The sequence below is a fragment of the Coturnix japonica genome, chromosome 4 (assembly GCF_054131305.1).
Source record: "Coturnix japonica strain WE chromosome 4, WE-NBRP24, whole genome shotgun sequence".
Taxonomy (NCBI): Eukaryota; Metazoa; Chordata; class Aves; order Galliformes; family Phasianidae; genus Coturnix; species Coturnix japonica.
The window spans coordinates 25,491,083-25,511,849 of NC_140666.1; the positions used below are offsets into that span (position 1 = coordinate 25,491,083).

A 20,767-nucleotide genomic window follows, 5' to 3' on the forward strand; every position below is an offset into this window, starting at 1 on the left:
AGGTGCTGAGATGCACTTCGTCAAGAGGTAAGGAAGTTTATCACAGTTGGTATAATTACAGAATTACAAGTGAAAAACAAGGGCTGAGGGATCTAATGAATAAGTGGTAGACTGCAGGCTAATATCAGACAAAATAACTACAGTCAAAATATTCTCCCAGCAAGAGGTGATACATTCCCTGCCTGGAGAAATCATGCCATGCACTCTGAATACAGGTAGCTGATAGTTTTGCATACATGGTGTGAGGTTATTTCACTAAACATTCCAGACTCATTTTGACAATGGGAGGCTAAAGTGTTTCATATTGCTTCACCACAACTGTTCGATGTTAGAATTGTCCAGTGTGGAAAACTGATGTGCGGCCTGCAAGGTACATTAGCACGGGGAAGCTGACAGAATGGGGATGCCCCCTGGCACCCACCCTCAGGGCCTGGGAGGTGCTGGGACCTTTACATTGCCTCCCAGATCTCTGCTCTGTATTCATCTTTTCTCTTTCGTTATGCCTTTATCAACTTGTTTCAAAACCTCTCAAATACACTTTTGTCTAAAGGCCTATCCACGCCTCCTGTGAGTTATTTTCATTGTTAGTGCACTAATACAGTTATCTCAAAGGAAACTGGTGTGAGCGAGAACTATTGTGTAATTCTGCATCATGCATCTTCTCAAACTAGTTAAATCTCGGCAAGAAGTTAAAAGAAAATAAGATCTATTTAAAACCAGATTAAGCTTTAGCTGCTAAAGAATAATAAATTGCTCTACTTTAACTGACTGAACTGTGCACACTTAGAATACAAGGGCATATTTCATTTGGGTTTATGCAATTGTTCAGTTTACTTTTCTACCATTTCACCAGTCATCAGATGAGAGAACTTGTCAGGCAAAATTACAGTTAATGATATTTAATGGTGGCTAAGCCCAATAGGCTTGTTTATTTCTTTTCTTTTTTGTTGCTTTACTCTTGCTCAAATAATGAAAATATTACATGAATAACTTCTATATTATTTGCAGGAAAAGCTTCTATTACCAATGCTAGGTAACATAAAGCTTTATCTGATTTATACAGCAATCTATATAAATCTGCTTTTATGTTTTATTTGATTTCAGCCATTAAGCTGCGCTAGGAAGTAACTCTAAAATATATATCATAGCGGCAATTCACTGTTCTATACCAAATTAATCTACATAAATCTATACCTGTATGCAGGGAACCAGCATGGCAACACCACCTGTACAAAATAGGAACGGCTTCCAGTAATTTTACTTGTAGGCTTTCTAGGAAATTCAAGCTTTTTCTAAGCCACTGAACAGAATACAAATGTCCTCCAATGAAAATTTCCTCTGTCTAAATGAACTGTATCATCATTACCATAGCTCTTAGATTTTAAACTTCAGAATATACAACTGAATATTAGGAGAGGTATTTCCTTTTTATGACAGATCTGAAGTCAGAGGGCTGGAGCATGAACGGGCTGTTTGGAACAGAATATCCTATACAAACCCGTGCTCCTTATGGATTTAGAGTTCCTAGCGCAGCTGAAGGCAGTGTGCTTTGTACAGCTGAATGAGGCCAGCTGGCAAAGTAGGAGCGTATCAGTATTCTGACTGCTTTTCTTTTGTTTGAATATTACCTCAGTGGCCATACACTAAACGATGTGAATTTGATGGGTTTGACTATGACCTCAGCTAAACTGAACAATATGAAGCCGGCACATCTGTAATCTCAGGCTTGCTATTTTTCAATTTGTTTTTCACCTGATTTGTATTAAGATGTGGTTCAAATTTTAAAATAAAAATGAAAAGGGCCCTTCTGAATTCCAAATCAATCAGCAAATGCTGGCATGCCAGAAGGCAGGCTTCATCTGGCTCTTCACACCACATTTGGTGGATCCCTGACTTATGAGAGCTTGATTTCTAAATGTTTATGCAGAAAGAAATGCTTTGCACATCCGCTCCTTCTCAGATAGCCTACAGGGATTTCTGGCAATACTTACATTTTTTCCCCTGCCTTCCAGGTTTTCTCCCTGTGGACGCATAAAGACATAGTGACAGCAGGAGTAGGCTTGACTTGCAGTGAGCAGCATCAGTACATATTATTATTGATATTCACTCCATGAGATAAGCTCCACATCTGTCTTTACTTTTACCAAGTTCCATAAGGATAAACATGAACATGAATGCAGGCTGACCACGGACTGGTGCTCTTTTATAGCCCCATCCCATTGCAGGGCTTCTGTCACTTTTGTCTGAGCATCGGGTCATGAGAGTTCAGAGCACAGTCAATTAATCAAATGGTTTCTGTGAACTTAAATGCAGTTCAGTAACTGTGTTCTATTCAACATAACCAAGGAAATAAAGGAGAAGGTTAATGTGGAGATAGCTAGTTTACGCATGGAGCTGTAAGCAGCAGCCCTTGATTAGCCATCAGCAGGCTGGTGCAGTAATTTTAAGTGAGACAAAGGAACAAGTGGAGGACATTTATGGCCTGATCCCGCTCTCAATAAAGTCAGGTTGAATTCTACCATTGACTTATGCCTACCAGCTCAAGATCTACAATCTAGACAATTGAATTAACACAGTGGCAAAGAAAAAATAATCAGAAGAAAGCTATATAAAAATTCTCTCTTATGACATACTGTGTTTATATTACGAAGGATATTAAATACGAGTCTATGAGGTGAAATAATTGCTTTCAAGAGAAGGAGCTCTGAATCTGGGACACGGCAGCCAGTACACTGAAGTGATAGTGAGAAAAATTTTACACCAATGTAACTGACTTTATATCTGCTCTATCAGTGGCAGAAGTTGGCACTGTAATGCTGCTGCTTTCAGCTGCTGAAAGTGGAAGGGGCTCAAACTGCTCCATCTCTGGTGCCCAAAATCATCCTATCCAATGGAGAGGGAAGCAGTGAGCTCTCTCTGACAGACACTCTGTTAGAAGGACCATTCTCTGTTTTGCCTTTCATATAGTAGGATTCAGATTCACACTGCCCATGTCTGGTAATAGTGGGCTGAAATAAGCCCTCTGACCAGGATGAGAATGCTCCTTTTTGATGGGATTAAAAACAATATAAATGTGTTTCTAACCACTGAAGACAGCAAGCTTCAGAGGGCTTAAATGGGAAAGGCTAGTTTATATTGAGCCAATTCTGAGTATTGCTGCACATGTCAAATAACACTCTACTTGACAAATGGTCCCATAGAAATCTATGGGGCTCTTTGGGGAGTAAGGTGGTATTGGTATGAGTAAGGAGATTAGAATCTGCTGCTTTTTTTATTTTCAGAGAGATTTAAAAAATGTGCTGTAATTTTCCCTTCCTTCTAGTATCGCGGGTGTTCACTTGGCCTGGCTTTAGAGGGAGAATGATGTGAAAACTGCACCAGTCAAAGAAATAAAATAATAATAATAAAAAAAAATCATAAACCTTCTAATATATGACTAACATATTTTTTCCCTCCTGTAAAATATGTGGCGTAAACAAATTCCATAATGATGCTATGTGTCATAAAAGTTTTATTGGCACTTGTTTGGGATTACCCGCATAACTCACTTGTGAGTTCACTACTCATGGGTAATGCACTCATCTAAAATGCATGCTAATAAACAGCTTATGTGAAAAGCCCTATTAGAGTCTGCCAGGGATTAAACTAACAGGTTTTTTATAGAAGCCTCTTATGTTAGGGAGTTTCACAGAAATTACAAACGATCTTAGTCTGTAATAGGTCATGTTTTCATCAGGCTTATCCCAAGCATCCTTTATTAAATTCTCCAAGTTCCGAAGCAATGACATGGATATCCATCCTGTGGCTTCACGTTTCTTCCCTACCTCTAACCACACCTTTGTGTCATCTAACACACATGCCATTGCACCCAGAGAGAACAAGGTTCTTTGTCTCTTGTGTTTAGTGACCACAAAGATATAGCACAAAAGAGTTCTTGCTGTTGCAACTGTATCATCTAAATTACAAAGAAACCACAGTTAGTATTTACAGACTGAGAACCCTGGCATAGTTTCCAAAAGGTCACACAGGAAGTTGGAATTCAAATTCTCCCAAGCACTGCGTCAGTGTCTTAACAATAGATTTCTCTCTCTCTCTCACCCTATTCTGTTCTGATTCATCTACTGCACATCATGCTCATCTCCGTACATTTAAACGTCTCTCTATAGTACCACAAGCATCATGATCAGGACCTATCATTATTTAAAGCATTGGACACACAAGCTGCACACCTGGTCAAATATATCTGTGAGAAGTGTGAGTAAGGTTGTCAGGTCAGGCACTCAGTGGGTGAGTAAGTGAGAGCTATGTTTTGCACAAATTGCTGTTACCAACCAACCTTGTAATTCAAATCTCAGTCTCCATTCCTTAGCCCCACACAGAGGCTTGCAATAGAAACAGGAACAGAGCTGATGCTGAAAGGCAGAGTGAAGCTGTTATTATTCAGTTTTCTTCTCTAACTTCCTCTACTTTATTTTCTCTATATATTCTGACTCACAATTATGCATCTGAGAATGTATCACACAGGCAACAGTCACACATTCTGCATTCCTGTGTTCAAGCTGGCATAAGGCTACCATGCAAGGAAACTTCCCTGGACACATCCATGTCTCTTGCTTGGAACTAATTAGGAAAAAGATGTGTCATTAACCAGTGATTTCTTGAGGCTTACGACATTTAAAGTCAATGATGCAACTGTGGGATTGTAACATAAAGCAATGGGAAGATGTGGTTTTCCCTGTTTTCTTTCTAGGAAAACAGTTTGAGTGAAGTAGTCACCCAAAAGATAATTCCAGGCTAATACCTTGTATGGAAAATTTCCAGTTTAAGTTAAATTTTGTGAACATAAATGGACATCATTACAAGGCCTTTTACCAGGATATAAATATGATGTAGACAAATAGACATACGTATGCAAGATGTCCATGAATGGAAAGAAAAAAAGTCAGTGTTCTGAAATACATTTCTACACTTTTCATTGGCATCTGTCTAGGGAGAAAAGTTTTTGCTTTAATGAAGTTTCTTTCCAACCATAGCAAACATGCCCAATTATTTACTTTATCTTTTATTTTCCCACCTTTAGTCTTTCTATTGTGAGGGGAAAAAATGAAAAAGAGGCAGGAAGACTCCCAGAGTGCCCAACCTTTCTTCTCAAAGCAAATATTTCCCTTCAGTTCGCAATCTTGGAAAATTTATGAAAGGTTCTCTAAAATCCAAAGAATTTATCTGCTCTTAACAACTTCAGTGGTGTCTGATAATAAAAACACTTAAGCTCAAACTGTACTTAATTTATACAATAAGGAAATATAAACAGTCAACACCAGAATTCTGTGAAGGAATTAAATATTATGTTTTTCTTTACGAATTTAAGTATGGTTTTTACCCCTCTATTGTGCAAGCTCAGCAAGTGGGGGGAAATGGGATCAGCTCAGTCATCCATCAAGAAACTCAAAGTTATGGCAGATGTTGGGAAAAGAGATGCAAATCTGCACAGGGAAAGTCAGATAGGTAGAAAGTTAACTGATTTTCAGAACATTCTCAGTCATCAGTAGAGGAATAAACAAGCCATCTGTTTTCATTGAACTCATTGGCAAAGCTATCGCATTGCTGAAAAGAAGTTTTGTTTTTTTTTTTTATTTGCATGAGCAAGTACATTGCTGAGATGGGTTAGAGCAGAAGGAAAGTGCCTGAATCAACAGAACAGATCAGATGCCCTGGATAAACGCTAGCTGGAAAGATATAGGAAGGACAAACACACATATTCTGCTTAGAATATATTAAAAAAGAAATGTCAGAGGACCAGCCAGCCTGGGTAGGGGAATGGAAAGAAGGAAAGTAATAAAGCAATAATCTCAAATGCAGCTCTGGAATTACCCAAAGTCTGCAGTGCTCTGTAAGGATTTTAAAAAATTTGTTAGGAATTAGGTGAGCAGGGTCAATAAACTTAAACTCTGTCAATAATCACTCCATAATACGTACAACAATCTTCCACCATAGTGCCTGAGGGCTACCTCTGAACTTAGAATGGAACTTTTTAAATTTAAAAAGGCCCATTTATTGCAGCAAATCATTTGAGAAAATCTTATGGAAGAAAGCCTAAAAATAGAGCTGTTTTTTAACACTCAGGTCTGACCCCCTCCTGAAGAGCACCTACAAACCAAACTTTGCTGAGAGGAATATTTATTGACAAGTTTTGAAGTCATGATCCTGGCCATAACAGTACCTCACATGATTGCACAGGGATTTGGAAGGCTGGAAAAGGCCACACAAGCAGCGACCAGGTTATCAAAACACAGAGCCCAACTCTGCACTCGTGTGCAGATCAAGGCTTGGTCTCCACACCTCTGAAGAATTAAGGCCATGTCTCACAGAGTCAGAATTAAGAATTAAGGCCACTGTATCACAGACCGTGTAAAGTGATCTGCAGCTCATGATGACCTGCCAGTGCAGGAGCTGGCACAGCTCTGGACTCTTTGGCAATGAAGAGCATTATGCCTTTGTGGCAATTCCCACAGGGCTCACATCTGATGCTGTCATGGTCTGTGTGGAAGCAGAAGCTCTTTCAGCACTGGCCCTGGGATCTCTAATGCTGGGTGACAGTACAGTTGTCCTCACAACTCCCGTCCTTGCAGGGACTTGTGAATGTCACCCTGGCTGCAACAGATCATGGTGCAGGCATTAGGAATATCTTAATGTGTGGCCTTTGGGAGAATGGCTACAAAAACACCTTTAAGGTCCTTTCCAACCCAAGCCATTCTATGGTTCTATGAAAACCCCACCAGGTCCTCTACACATGAATGCATGTGAGTGTTGATATACATTCATGCCATCTGGATTGAAAAGAATGCCCTTGGGAACTGCTTGAGTGCCCTGAAGGCTGTCCTGAGAAGTCACAACAAATCCCAGCACATACAGAAAATGAAAAAATGGAGCATATGTTTCTGTATGGGGAAATGTGACAGATTTGTGACAAACCCACCTGAACGTTGCTCACAACTCTGTGAGACTTAGGTGTTCACTAGTGCTGAACAATTAGCAAACAGAAAATCTGACGTGTTTGACTCTGCATCCTTTCTTCATGCTGTTAAGTTACTCTTTCCAAAACACAATGAAAACAACTGCAGTTTGAGGGATAGTAAGACTAGCCACACTTCTTTTCTGAGTATAAGCTTTGGCACTGTAAAAGATTAACATTAACAAGGGGAAAAATCTGTCATGGATAAACAGTAAAAACAAACACTAACAACCACTTAAATTTGTTAATCTGAGAAATTCTTTCCTCTGATTCTCTTTCACAAACAAAATATTTTTTACATCAGGCTCTATTCATTATGTTCATCCTTGGTGTAGTTACAAGGCAAAAAAAATGTGGATTATTGATGAAATAGATCATAATGGTTCTTTCCAAGCCATTATCATCTATCATTTAAATGTGTATTCGATGAGCTTTAATCTGCAAATTTGTCACGATTGGGAGCCATTACGATTTAATAGATTCATTATGTTTGCTTTATTCTTTCTTTAATATGATGCATAGTGCATGTTCTGCAGACAACACGTGAAGAAACGGTACTTATCATGGTGTTTTTAAAAAGTTACTACATGTGAACAGCTGCTTATTAAAGCATTTAGTCTCTAAAAAACAAGAGTGCTGGAGTGCCCTGTTATTGCACTAATAAAAAACTCCTGGAAAATCTTCACAACCAAGTGTGCTCATTCTTCTGTACAGTCTCAATCTCCAATTACTTCTAACAGCACCAAGACCAGTCACAGCTGAGGCTTCATCCACATATATTACCACCAGTGCCCTTGATAGCTACTTTATCTACAGGTTGAGGAAAAGCAAACAAAATCAATGATTGGTTTCTTACTGATATTAATCCATCTGAATTGTGTACCAGGTAGTCCAAGATCTAACCTACATCAATCCTTGTGTAATTTGTTTTTAATCCACATGTGCTCATTAATAACAATAATATGCAACACCAGCTAAAGAGATTAGCATTGACAATTCTGTGTTTTGCAGAAGAAATATAATATTGGATGCCTAGCTCAGTATTTGCATGTCTGCACAGCTTAAAAAAAAACAACACCAAAAATGAAGGCAATTGGCAATATATCTTTTACTGATTTTTAGCTATGGCAGACTAATTCCATATTCAGTTTGTACAGAATTCACTTAGCATCTTACTCAAATTTTTTAATTTCCTGAATAAAATCCTTTTGAAAGGGAGCTGCATAGTATCTGAGCAAACTACTCTTGTAGTCACCAGCAACACTGCTGTTCTCACTGAAAAAGACATGTTAAGTAATGTGAAAAAGCACATCAGCCCAGAATCACGCACAGAATCACAGAATCACAGAATTGTAGGGGTTGGAAGGGACCTCTAGAGATCATTGAGTCCAACCTCCCTGCCAAAGCAGGCTCCCTACACCATGTCACACTCTGCCTGAGATCTCCTTTTTCTTCTGAACATTGATTGTGGTATGATGGGAAGGATTCTCAGCCAGGCATTAGGTAAGATGTCAACATGAGATCTGAACAATCCATGGGATGGGTCATCTCACAAACTCCCCATCTACAGCAGGCTGCTCTGACATGATTTGAGGTGGGGACATAAAGGCAAGTGATGTGCACAGTTGATAGACAGCTCTGCCAGGATTATTTGGAATCTGCCTTTCCAAATGGCCATAAAAGCTAAGTACTTGTGCAGCTAGGTAAGCAGCCTGCAGTCCTGTTGTTGTGGGGCTGCCCTGCAGTGGATGAAAGCTCACAAAGTCTCCATGGGGGCTTGGGAGTCAGGATGAGCACACCCTGGGAGGTGGGCTCCAATTGCCCCTCAGACCATGCTCCAAGGCTGCGGAAAGCAAAGACAACTGAAGGCTTTTCTCATTACTCGTGGCAATATTATAATTCCACAAAAAGATAGCAGATAGCTGTGGCAGGACTGCATGACACCACAGCCACCCTGCCCATGTGAGGTGCATGTGGGCACTCTTCATGCCACCCTTAAACAGTGTTCATGTACTAATGAATTACTCATGGCTTTTGCAAGAAGGACTGACTCTTTCCTTGAATATAAATATTTCCAAGTGTAAAAAGATATGCATATAAAATAAAAAGGAAATATCCATTGGGCTTCAAATAAAATAATCTCACAAAAGGAGGTAAGTATTTTTTAACTGCATGTATCTACTTTATGGCACTGGTGTCTTAACTTAGTGCTTATGAGTTAAGGAAACAGCTCCTTTGTGGATTACTTTTCATAGTTTGCTCAGTAATGTGTTTACAAAGCCACTGTTACAACTAGATGCTTATATATTTTGATATACAGCATGTACTACAACAGTACATCTTCAGAGATTTCATACTTATTTTAAAAACCTATTTAAATGTCTTTTTACCTTTCCTCCTGGCAAAACACAAGTTTATTGCCAGATACTCCAGGGCTCCATATTGCAGTCTGACAGTAATTAAAGGCAGTATTAGCGGTGCTTTTATAGGAAATGGTAACCGTGGAAGTTGTATGCTGGGATGGGCAGAATACATCTCTGACTGTAACTCTTCTGATATAACTAACTTGCTCCAGGAACTAATTTGACACTTGAAATTTCAAATGAGTAGCCTCTATTTTTAACTGTCTGACATTACTGAAGCACATAACTCTGAGAAATGTTAAGTGGATTTTATTTCCCTTTGTTAGAAAATGGCTCATCTACTCATCTGCTTTCGTCTGTGTATTATGTCAACAGTCCATTCCAGAAATCAGTTGTGCTTTTTTTTTAAGACAAGTTTATAATGCATTATTTCAACGCAACCTGCACTTAACTAATAGTTACCTGCTCTCAAGAATGGACAGTATTAGTAATAACCATTATCTCTAAACCACCAGCAGCGAATGATACAAAATACATTATCCAAAACTTTGTGAATGTAATCACCTATAATCATACAATTCCTCAACAGGTAACCAAATACATTAGCAGTATGGTTCAAAGAAAACTAAAGGAAGCATTTTTCTAAGCACATCCTCAATTTGGAATCAGACTCCAAACATGGTCTTAGGATTTTGCAGTGACTGTGAACATCAAGCTCTGACAAAACTAATTCTTCAAAAAATTTAATGCCATTTACCTACATCTATTAAATTTTCATCTAGTTATACACAATACCTACAAACCAATTTGATCCTGCTGCCATATAACTATGGCTATCCAGCAATACAGAGCATGTAATCCAGTTCAGTGCTATCTGTTTATCCATTATGAAGTCTCCTTTAGCCACAATGTTAAACCTATCCATCTTAATGATTTTAAATTATTATCATTACTATATATATATATATATATATATATACACATAAATAAACAAGGTAGCAATCCCCACAGGGACTTTAGGAAAAGAAGCTGGCAGGAGTCCCCTTAGTAATGAGGTGTTCATTGTGGTCCATCCTCACTAAGAGAAGGGGCCCTCAGAGAATCCTCAGGACCCTCACGCATTTTCAGAAAGCCACAGTTAACACAGAAAGGTGCTACAATTTGATCTTTATGGCTACTGGATTTTGGGATAAGAGGGTGTCCTGGATCAAATGGAAAGGAGCAGGAAATCCATCACATGACCCCCAGCACCTGCTTCCTTCTTGTTTTGCTCTTTATGGGAAGAAAAATTACCTCCTTCAGCAGTGAAGGACTCACCTTATCATCTCTATCTGACTGCTGCATTGATTAGATTGGAAAATGAGTAATTTTTATTACACTTGATCCGAAATATCACTATCTAGCTTATGTTTATTCCTATCCACTTACAGGGTAGACAATTGCATGGATCAGGGGCGTCAGATGCAACCCTATGACATTTATTTTGCTCCCTTATGTCTGGTTAAAGGAAACAAGCAGAAAGTTAACCTGTGATTTAACAGTGGCCACTCTCTAGCTCCTGCTAGTGGCCTGGTCTGGGTGGTTTAGACCTCTATGAGCATGTGCTTAAGTCCATTCTTGCAAAGCAGGCAGCCACCTCTAATATCAGATCCCAGCTGTGCTGGATGCTTCAGGATGTGTTTTACTTCACACTGCAGCAGATTTTTGCCTAAAACAATCAAGTTATTATTTTCCATTCTCTCTACCTTGTATTATTATTCTTTTTAAGTACAGGGAAAGGCAGATTATTTCAATTAAAAGCCTGTCACTGACAGCTGTAAGCAACCTCTCTTCAGTTCAGTGCTGCAGATGCAGTTTTAAGTTTCTCCCTGCTTCTGTCAGGATCTAATTTTCAAGGCCTGTTGCCATGGCAGCAAGTTGGAATTTTAATCCAGTACTAAAGGTCAAGACAGGTCACCAGTTTCAGTTCCTCTTCAATCTCCCCATAAAGTACCACAAAAAGAAGCTGAGATAAAGGTCTGACCTAACCAAAAATTCCAGTCTAGCACACAGCCAGACTTGAAACTATATGATTTGTATAGGCTTTCCAATTTGTCTGCAACTATTAGAATTCATGCTAAATCAAAAATGGGCAGCTCTGATTTACATTCCTCTCTCTCTGTAGAAAAGAAATACAGGTCCTCAAAATGCAGTAGAATGGATGCGGTAACAAAAAAGCAAATACTCAAAAGGAGTATATAGCAGGTAAGCAGTTGTGAAAGCAATCCCCTCATTACTGGAGATATTTACTACTTTTGCAGACTGAGCTGAGCCTGACAGCTATACTGAAGTCTTCCCTGTTGATACAAGGTAGATGAATGAGTCAACATCTTTCTTTCAAAACCTGGGAAGATCTTTTTTGAAGTATTTTGACTGAACAAGACTTTTCAATAAGAGACGATTTCCTGAAAGCTAAACTACCCGCAGATAGATAAAAAATCCCTCATGAGAATTAGGAAATGACTTTCTATTTGCCTAATTTCTGCACTCCCCTCGACCCTGTGCTTTTTGTAACGTGGATTTTAATTAAACAATTGGTTTGCATACATTGGGGTAGTGCTACAGGTACCTCCCCCCTCCTTTAGGGCTACATCCAATATTAAGAAAGCTATGGTTTCAGCATTAGCAAATTCTCAATGTGCACTTTCGCAAGACGCACAGGCACAAGTAAGGCAAGCTGCTCTTCCTCCTGGAACTCAGAACAGTAGCACAGCAGTAGAGAAAACTTACTTTCCTGTATTTTCTGCCATTTGGGAGGACCCATATGTAAAGTAAAGACATTCTGAATCTGTAATTCCAAGGGCCATCCAAGATAGAGAATAATGCAGTGAGCATGGTCTAGCCACGTGGGGTGCTGTGAGAACTTCACTTCATAAAAAATAAGCCCTCTGGCCAGAAAACTGATAGGGTTTGGAGCCCTGCTGAGCCCTTAGCCCAAAGGATAATGGTGGCAATATAAGTTCATCTGGATGGAGAGTATAAAGCTGAGAAAAATGTAGAGGATTATTGGGGTTGTCAGAGGGATTCAGAGGAAAGATGCAAAGGATTAAGTTGTGATACTACAAGTGCCTGTTATCCTTACCTAGGATACTTAGGACACAGACCACGAGTTTCAAGCCCATTCTGGTTTTATGAATGCCAAGCTTCCTTGCAAAATCCATTCTTCTTTCAAGCTTTCCAATTACAACTATTTTGCTGTATGGTACAGACAAATCTTGGAAACAATATTCTCAGCTTACCTCAGGCTACCCATGACTAAATAACTAGTAAGATATGAAAGTAAGGATGAAAGTGACTAGAGGAGGGAGCATCAGCAGGAAACAGCATGTGAACTAAAGGACTGGGTTCTGAAGCTGAAGTTTACTAACAGGTCAGAGTTAAGAGGGAGTAGGGTGAGGACCAAATTATGGTTAAAACAGAGAAAGGAAGAAGTTAGTTTATATGGATTTCATCAGTAAGTGTGAAGGTGCTGGCTGTAGTGGCCTTTTCTGTTCTATTCTTATTTACACTTTCAGATTTACCAAGTACATTTGCTTTTGAAAATTAATGTTTGAAGTTGCACTGAAGTTTGGAAGTGATTTCTTTTCACAAAAATGTAAATTGAGAGATTGGTTTCAGACTTAAGCCATGATAGCACAACATATGCTGTTGCTTGTGGAAAAGCTCTTTAAATACAGGGAAACCTGTGGCAGATTTACTCTCAGTGTTTTCCAAAATGGTAACCAATACATAGCAGACAGGGAAATACATCCTGAACCCAAACATGATAACATGTATAATTTACCTGTCTATTAATACTGACATTTTGGTGGTCACACTTCAGTGATAGCATATATTTAACTGTGCTGCATTGTACTTGAGAACAAAGTACTTCAGTGTTCAGGGTAAAAAAATGTTCATTTTGTGAGAGTTTATGTAGTATCAGATGAAATCCAAATGCTTTAATGCTTATTTGAGTTGCGGTCATCAAAGCTGGTAAGACTGCAGTTGCTTAGGTTGTTTCAGGCACTCTTGGAAAGACAATAATTATTCCTGTGATAGTTAACAAAAATATATTCAACACTGATCAGCAAAATATGAGAGAATTAACTTAGTTCTGTTCATGCAGTCTTTTAAACTGATTTATAAACATGTCAGGAGAAAGAGATCATGGAAAAGAATGCACTAGGAAATAACTTTATTTTGACAGGAAGGTTAAACTGTGTGCAAGCCAGCTGAATAATGAAAACAAATTAGAAGCCTAATTTAGAAATTATTTTGAATAATAGGCTTATTTTAATGGATACAGGGCTTTTAATTGGCTCTGAATTTTAAAATACTTAACAGCTAAAATGTTTTGTGAAATTTGCTTCTATAAGCAACTGGCCATAGTAAATGTCTGCACGTTTCAGTCTCAATTACTCAGTACTGTGCTCAATAGGAGAAGCCTGCGGCAATGAGGAATAAAAAGATATAATCATGACTGATTATCATTGTTTCAAATCCCAGGTGGTAACTCCTCAGAACTTATCAGAGCAAGAGGATGCAGAGGAAACCTCTAACTAATAAAATAAAACAAAATATGAAAGATGAATGATATCTTACCAGACAGACCTACTTTCATTGTCTATTTGTCCCTTTAATATGGTGCAATGCAGCTCTCTAAAGACTAATGGAGTTCCAATTAAATGCCAGTGTTGTTTCACTTATCATAATTTGTACATGGCAGTGTAAGTCCCTCGTATTCATAACTTTCCCGGTTTACCCAGAGGGAATATCCTTGGAACTTCCACTTCTAACAAACAGGCTGTTCTTAGTCTAGTGATTAAAGCTTGCCACACTTGCTAAGTGAAAATGAATGTACACTATAAAAGAAAGCAGGCTATCACCACTGGTGGGATCAATTGATGCTCTTGTGTTTTAATATCATTGATTAAAACCTATATAATTAGAAATACCAACATTTCATCTTCATGAGAGTATTACATCTGGATTGGTTTGTGACTGGAACACAGATATAAAATTAGATATATGTACGTATTCTTCCTAATTCAGATGGAGATGAATATTGCTTGGTTAACATGATTGCACTGGAAATCATGCATCAACACTGAATGCATCTCAGGTTTTTAAAATTGAATCCTTTCAAGATTAAGAATTCATCAGTGCTTCTTGATTTGAACATTTCAAATAACAACATTACTTGTTGTAGCATTATCCAATATACAGTCCTTGGTGTAAAATCCTCTTGATGTCTGATTACTCTTCATAAGGACTTCATGCTGATTCATTTCAAACTGTGAATTACCTTTAATTCATAGCATGAACATGCTGCCAAATCTTGGTTTGCACGCTCCCATGTGGCTGCCCCTGACAGAGTGGAGAACTTCCAAAAAGCTATTAGATACTTAGGAAAAGTAGTTAGATGTCAGGAAGCACATCTCCATTTTCAAACCCTTTTCCATGAAGTACTGCGATAATCTATAGGATTATAAAAGCACTGGTATTTACTGAAATGTTTTTAGAGCTGTGAAGTGAAACCTTGGCACAGTTGAATCCGGTGGTGCGCACCTTTTGAGAAGTTCTTGAAATCTCACACAAAAGGTTTTAGCTCCTTGTTTTGTTTTTTTGAACCCTCTGCATTTAGCTGCCCTCTAGCCCCCCCAAAGGTTATGTATCATGAAGTACAATGGAGCACAAAAACACTATAAAGATGTTTTTGTTTCATCCTTAAGAATTGCTGCTCTACGTTTTTAATGGCTTCCGGCAGTTCACCCAGCCCTTCAGAAGAACCTTTTAATACTATATTAACACAGTAAGTATAGGAAGTCATTTTACGAAAAGGGAAGAATACCATTATGATCATACTATTCTTTTCAGCTGGGCTTTTGTGGAAACTAACCAAGACTACTCTGCAGTATGATTTCGAAACACAGGATGTGCTTGATTAAATAGGTTCTGGGTACTTTCCAACTGGACATAAGCCAAGTTCTAACAACCAAACAGAACAAAAGAACTGGATGTTTGAGGACGACATACTTCCAGTGGTAATTATATAACAGAAACTTAAGTCGCAAGCTGAGTATATACCCTTGAACGCATGGAAGCTGACAGAAAATCCCTCTCGGTGCAATTGGTTGCACCTTTTCTGTTCCTACTTGCTATGCATTGTAACAAAGTAATCAGAGTAGACTGGCTGAAAACTGACTGCACAGAACCCCATGGAGCATTACAGTGAATCTGAAATAGAACAACAACAGAAGAGAGTAAAAATAAAATAAATAAATAAATAAAAAAGAAGGAAGCCAAGTGGCATAGTTTTAAACAGACTAGTTTCACCTCTAAAAAGCCACCACGATATACACACACTCATGCACACACTTGTTGAGAATTTCATTTTCAAGATTTTGAGTAGAAATTAAGATTATTTAAAATATCCTTCATCATTCATGTACAAAGTAGGTGCAGAACTTTGACATAATCCCAACATCATCCCTTTGGTCTGATCTTCTGTAATGCCAGTGTTTCTACAAACAAATTCTGTAATGAAATACAGGCAGCTTGGCTGCTGGAGCAGAATACTGGATCATGCAGGCAAAGCATCTTCATTCTGCATGTATGACTCTGCATGTATGTTGTGGTATAACAAAGTGATACAGCGAAGGCAATTCCTACAGACTTCTAATGAAACCAGTGGAATCTCTTCTAAGACTGTCACCATAAATGGAAAATATGACTTAAGTTTAAATCAAGTTGTATGTAAGCTTAAATTAAAAATAAATAAGTAAATAAATAAATGAATAAAAAACAACAGAGAATATCAGTGAGATGAACCCAGTCAGGTTCGGTCAAGCTGAAACCATAGAATCACAGAATGCTTTGGGCTGGAAGGGATCTCTAAAGATCACTTAGTTCCAAATTCCCTGCCATTGGCAGGGACATCTTTGAGTAGATCAAGGTTGCCCAAGGTCCCATCCAACCTGATTTTGAGCACTTTCAGATCCCTTGGCATCCTGTTCCACTTCTGGTTGCATCTTCATATTAAAGAACTTCTTCCTTACATCTAATCTAAATGTACTCCCTTCTACTTTAAAACTTTTACTCTTTGTCCTATCGCTACATACTCCGATAAAGAGTCTCTCTACTTCTTTACTGTAAGCCCACTTACTTGTATTTGAAGGCTGAAAAACAGTCTCCCAGATCTTTCTCTTCTTGAAGCCAAACAACTCAACCTTCTCAGCCTCCCACTGGCATAATACATGAAGATTTGGTGGGGGATACAGTTTTGAAATCAGTAAGATCATGCGGTGTGGTTGACAGTGCAGCAAAAAATGTTACCGGGGATATGTTGGACTGAAATTTTACTCATACACTCCAGTATCCCTGACACTATCCAGCACCAGAAAGATTAAGTCCTTTCTAATACAATTGTATTCTGATAAATACTAAATTATTAAAATACACAATTAGCACAGGAGCTGTCAGTGTACCAGAGTTTATTAAGATCACACTCTCCAGCTCTAACTACTTGATTCCATTATGCCTTTCTGTCCCACTTTCTGCTTTAATTTCATTATGCCCAACTATGTCCCAACATACAATAATTCCTGTCGAAAATGGTAGTGGCAGCACACACAGATCTAAAGAAACAAATTGGCCTTGTAATACCAAGTCTCACAGTGGACTGCCTTCTAACCTCACAAAGCCCTGTGGAAATTCTTGGAAGCTGCCTTAACAATTTTTCTGCAGTAAAAGAGAGAAAGTGATAATAATGGGTTAGCTGATCTTCATTTGGAAGCTAAAAATAAAAGTAGCTTTATTGCAGCTCTGATCTCTCATGTGTAAAATCTATCACCTACCATAAGAAGGCAGTTCATTGCAGCAGAAATCTGATTGATAGTACTGGAACTTTAGATCAAGCAGCAGAAAAGAGAGCAACTGGTTCATAAAATGTACTCAGTGTCTTTGAGTTTTATATCAGGCTTCCTATAGAGAGCTTTGGTCCCATTAAATGCACTATATACCACTGAGCTCTGAAGTACTGTTCTTTTGAAATTCAGCTTATAACTATAAACCATGATTGACAAGTCTATTACTGTTAGTTACAAACTATTGAAATACTGTATTTTATAGTATGCTCACTAAAATATTTTTCACAGTGGAGTCCAAATACACTTTCTTTAGCAGAAAAATCATTTTAAGATGTGATAATAAATATTTTTTATTTTTTATGTTTTTTATTTTTATTTTTTATCAGTGTTTGGTGTTAGGTTTGGGACACTTAGATGTTCTGAAACATGAACATATCTATTCTGCTATGAAGAATAGAGTCTTGTTGGATAGATTCTCTTAAAAAGTCAGAAATCAATCAAGGAAATCTAAACAGAAGAGGTGAAGTACTAATTTGATACTAAGTTTCATAAACAAATGCTATTTGTTCAAAATAATGCATTTATCATTAGCATTCCTCCCCAATTCCTTTGCAAAGATTCATTCAAAGGACTAACTTCATTTGAGTACTTCCACAACTTTAAGAGTAAAGAACTGAATTTGTAGAAACTACTAAGGGTATCATTGAACTGGATACCAGTTGTTTAGTCCCAAATCTTGTATGCAGTTGCAAACAGATGCCTAAATTCCAGCAAGTTATTTCCTGTACAAAGAATTGCATTAAAATCAATATACTTAAATTATTATTAGTAGTAGTAATAATAATAATAAAATGTTATCTCTCCATTGAGTTTTTTTTCCCCTATATGAATTTAGTCAAAATTGTGTCCTAAGTAGGTTAAATGGAACCCTATCGAATAACTTTGAAGTCATTTTAAATCAACACATCATGTTTACAAAAACTTCAGCTAAGCTGGTACAATCTGCATTCTGTAATTTAAAACACTTGAACACAGAAACAAAATAGCAGCCCTGAACTGAAACCAGGCTCACATATTTAAGAAGTGGCAAAACAACCAACTTCTTATCAAAGTAAGTATTTAATTCCTATTTACAAATTATGTTGAGATCTTAAACAGTTCAGTCACAACACAGTGCCATGTTATTGCAGTCTTTAACCAAGAAAGCATAAAAGAAAAACTGTTCATCACAGTGAACAACTAGCTCTTCCACAGTTTTCCACTGTCATATTTATAGATCATCTGATTTTCAGCAGCTTCAATGTGTGTGAAGCCCAAGACCCACCTTTCAACACCAGCTAGTAGTATCATTCTGTATTATGCATTTAACTCTTCCTCACAGTATAAACGTTAAAATTCATGCATCATCTGTTCATTGGGTTGCATTTTCTATTCTAAGAGGCTTAGAGTCTGATGAAAGAAGCATAAAACTGATTTAATTCCAGCAAGCTGTACAACTAAAATCAGCATTATTTCTGCTTAATAAACTCATCTTTCATACATCGCTCTGTTAGCTAATGCTTAAAAAGAAGAAACAGTAATAAGCAATGAAAACATAAAACTGGTTTATGTCTAATTTTTAAGGACTACTGAGAACACCTGAACACCAGGACAACATTATGAGTGGAGCTAGATTTTAGTTACCTTTGCAGAAATAAGCTCATTCTCTGTGATAAATTTAAAAGAAGATGTTAAGCTGGAAATAATAATACTTACGACTTTTGTGGCACTGACTTAGTTGCAACTTTCCCTCCTGGATCACTCCACTCTGCAAACAAAGGAAACACATTTTCAAATGTCAAAAGATTACTGTAGAATTAAAATGCACCCAAAGCTGTCAGCCCATCTAATTATACTCAGTTTCACAACATGCCGCAATGCATAACATGTAATAAAAAATGGAACTGATCTGCTTTAGCACCACAGAAAGTATTTTCTCAGCCTTTGATTTAATGATGTTAAACAGGACAAAAAAACAACAACCTAACCCTGAATCTTAGGACCAGGATGATAAAGACCTACTTTGTACATTGTATCCTGAGGTCAGATGTTGGGAGTCCTATAAAGAAGAACACATGAAATGTCAGCATTAGTTACATGAGATGAAGAAGGTAAGATATATCTTAGCTTGCCAGATTAAGGACACCAGCATTGTGCAAATAAGGAAGGAGATGGTACAGAGAACGGATCACGCGGTAACACCAGTGACATTAGTTCAAAAAACCATTAAACATGGAGACAGAGCACTACTTAGGGACAGTTTTGTAGCTCAGACAACAGCTTGTCCCCAGATGCAGTAAATCTCCATCGCCCCACCTTTTTCAGGCTTAGCCATGGACATATACAAATGTGATGCATCTGTGACATAAAATTTAAATACAATAAATTCAACACCACTGTCTTTCATCTCTGATCCCATTGCTTGAAAATACAGTAATCTTTTAGTGATAGACACAGTGGTTTTCCTTGGGCTGTGAAACACAAGGTTTAATAGAGATGTAATAAGCATTTCTTTGCCTGATGGACATTGTTTTGTTTCCAATGAAATCAATGGAAATGCAACACTACACTGGAAAATAATCTGGCTTGTAACCCTGAGCATGCTAATGCAGGGATTTTTGTTGGCTCACAGTATCTAAGCTACCTTCATGTCACAGTGGTTTCTTGCTCAGTTTTTCTCTAGGCTCTACAGTCCACAGTGATTGTAATCAGCTTTCCTTCCAAGCAGAGTCTGATCATTTCAAATTGAGGTGTTATTTACAACATTGCCTTACAGCCAAGCACTACTTTGCTGGAAGTGTTAGTTCTGTAGGATGTAAAAGTCATTAAAGTCCTCACTGCACTTCCTCTTAGGGCATTATTAGTTCCTAATATTGCACTGTGCTGTCAGTCAGTCCCTTGTGAAGTAAATTGTGCCCTAAGAGGAAACATGGCACTTCACATTTGAATTTCAACAAAATAAATTGTTCTGATAAGTTACATTTTTGTAATCACGTCTTTTGTATATGTTTATCATGAGGATAATTATTCTTTTAGTTAAATTGAGAACTTCTAACAGTGTCTGTCTCTGCGTTAAGCGGCCACAGAACCTAGCCATGGTATTTCTAATATCAGTAATTTGGCCAGCCATAAATGATTTAGTGTGATGTTCAGAAAAGAAATTCATGTGTTATCTTGTGGGTTTTTTTTGTGTGTGTGTTTGTTTTTTTTTTTAATGGTATAACTAACTAACCCAGAAATATTTATGTGCTCACTTAGTTCCTAAGCTGCTAGCTCAAATAACTGAAATTATATTTTATATTCATATTCATGTGATATGGTCAAGAATTTTACGATCAACATTTACCTTGTCCAGAAATTATTAACATCGATGTGGATATTAAAAGTTCAAAGCAAACGGTAGGAACAGAAAAGCAAAAATGATATTTCAGCTTCTCTGAACTTCTGCTTATCCTGCTCTCAAT

The 20,767-nt window shown here is 37.8% G+C and overlaps 1 protein-coding gene across 3 annotated transcripts in view; it reads right to left on the minus strand.

Annotated features, from left to right (window-relative positions):
• AFF2 (ALF transcription elongation factor 2) overlaps positions 1 to 20,767 on the minus strand; it is a 327,396-nt gene that overhangs the window by 109,323 nt on the left and 197,306 nt on the right. For all 3 annotated transcript variants that reach the window (XM_085544766.1, XM_085544768.1, XM_085544767.1), the window contains exons 6-7: positions 19,326 to 19,362; positions 19,020 to 19,071 (exon numbers count right to left, since the gene is read on the minus strand). In XM_085544766.1, the coding sequence (XP_085400892.1) occupies positions 19,020 to 19,071; positions 19,326 to 19,362 (89 nt within the window). The remainder of the gene's footprint in view (positions 1 to 19,019; positions 19,072 to 19,325; positions 19,363 to 20,767) is intronic.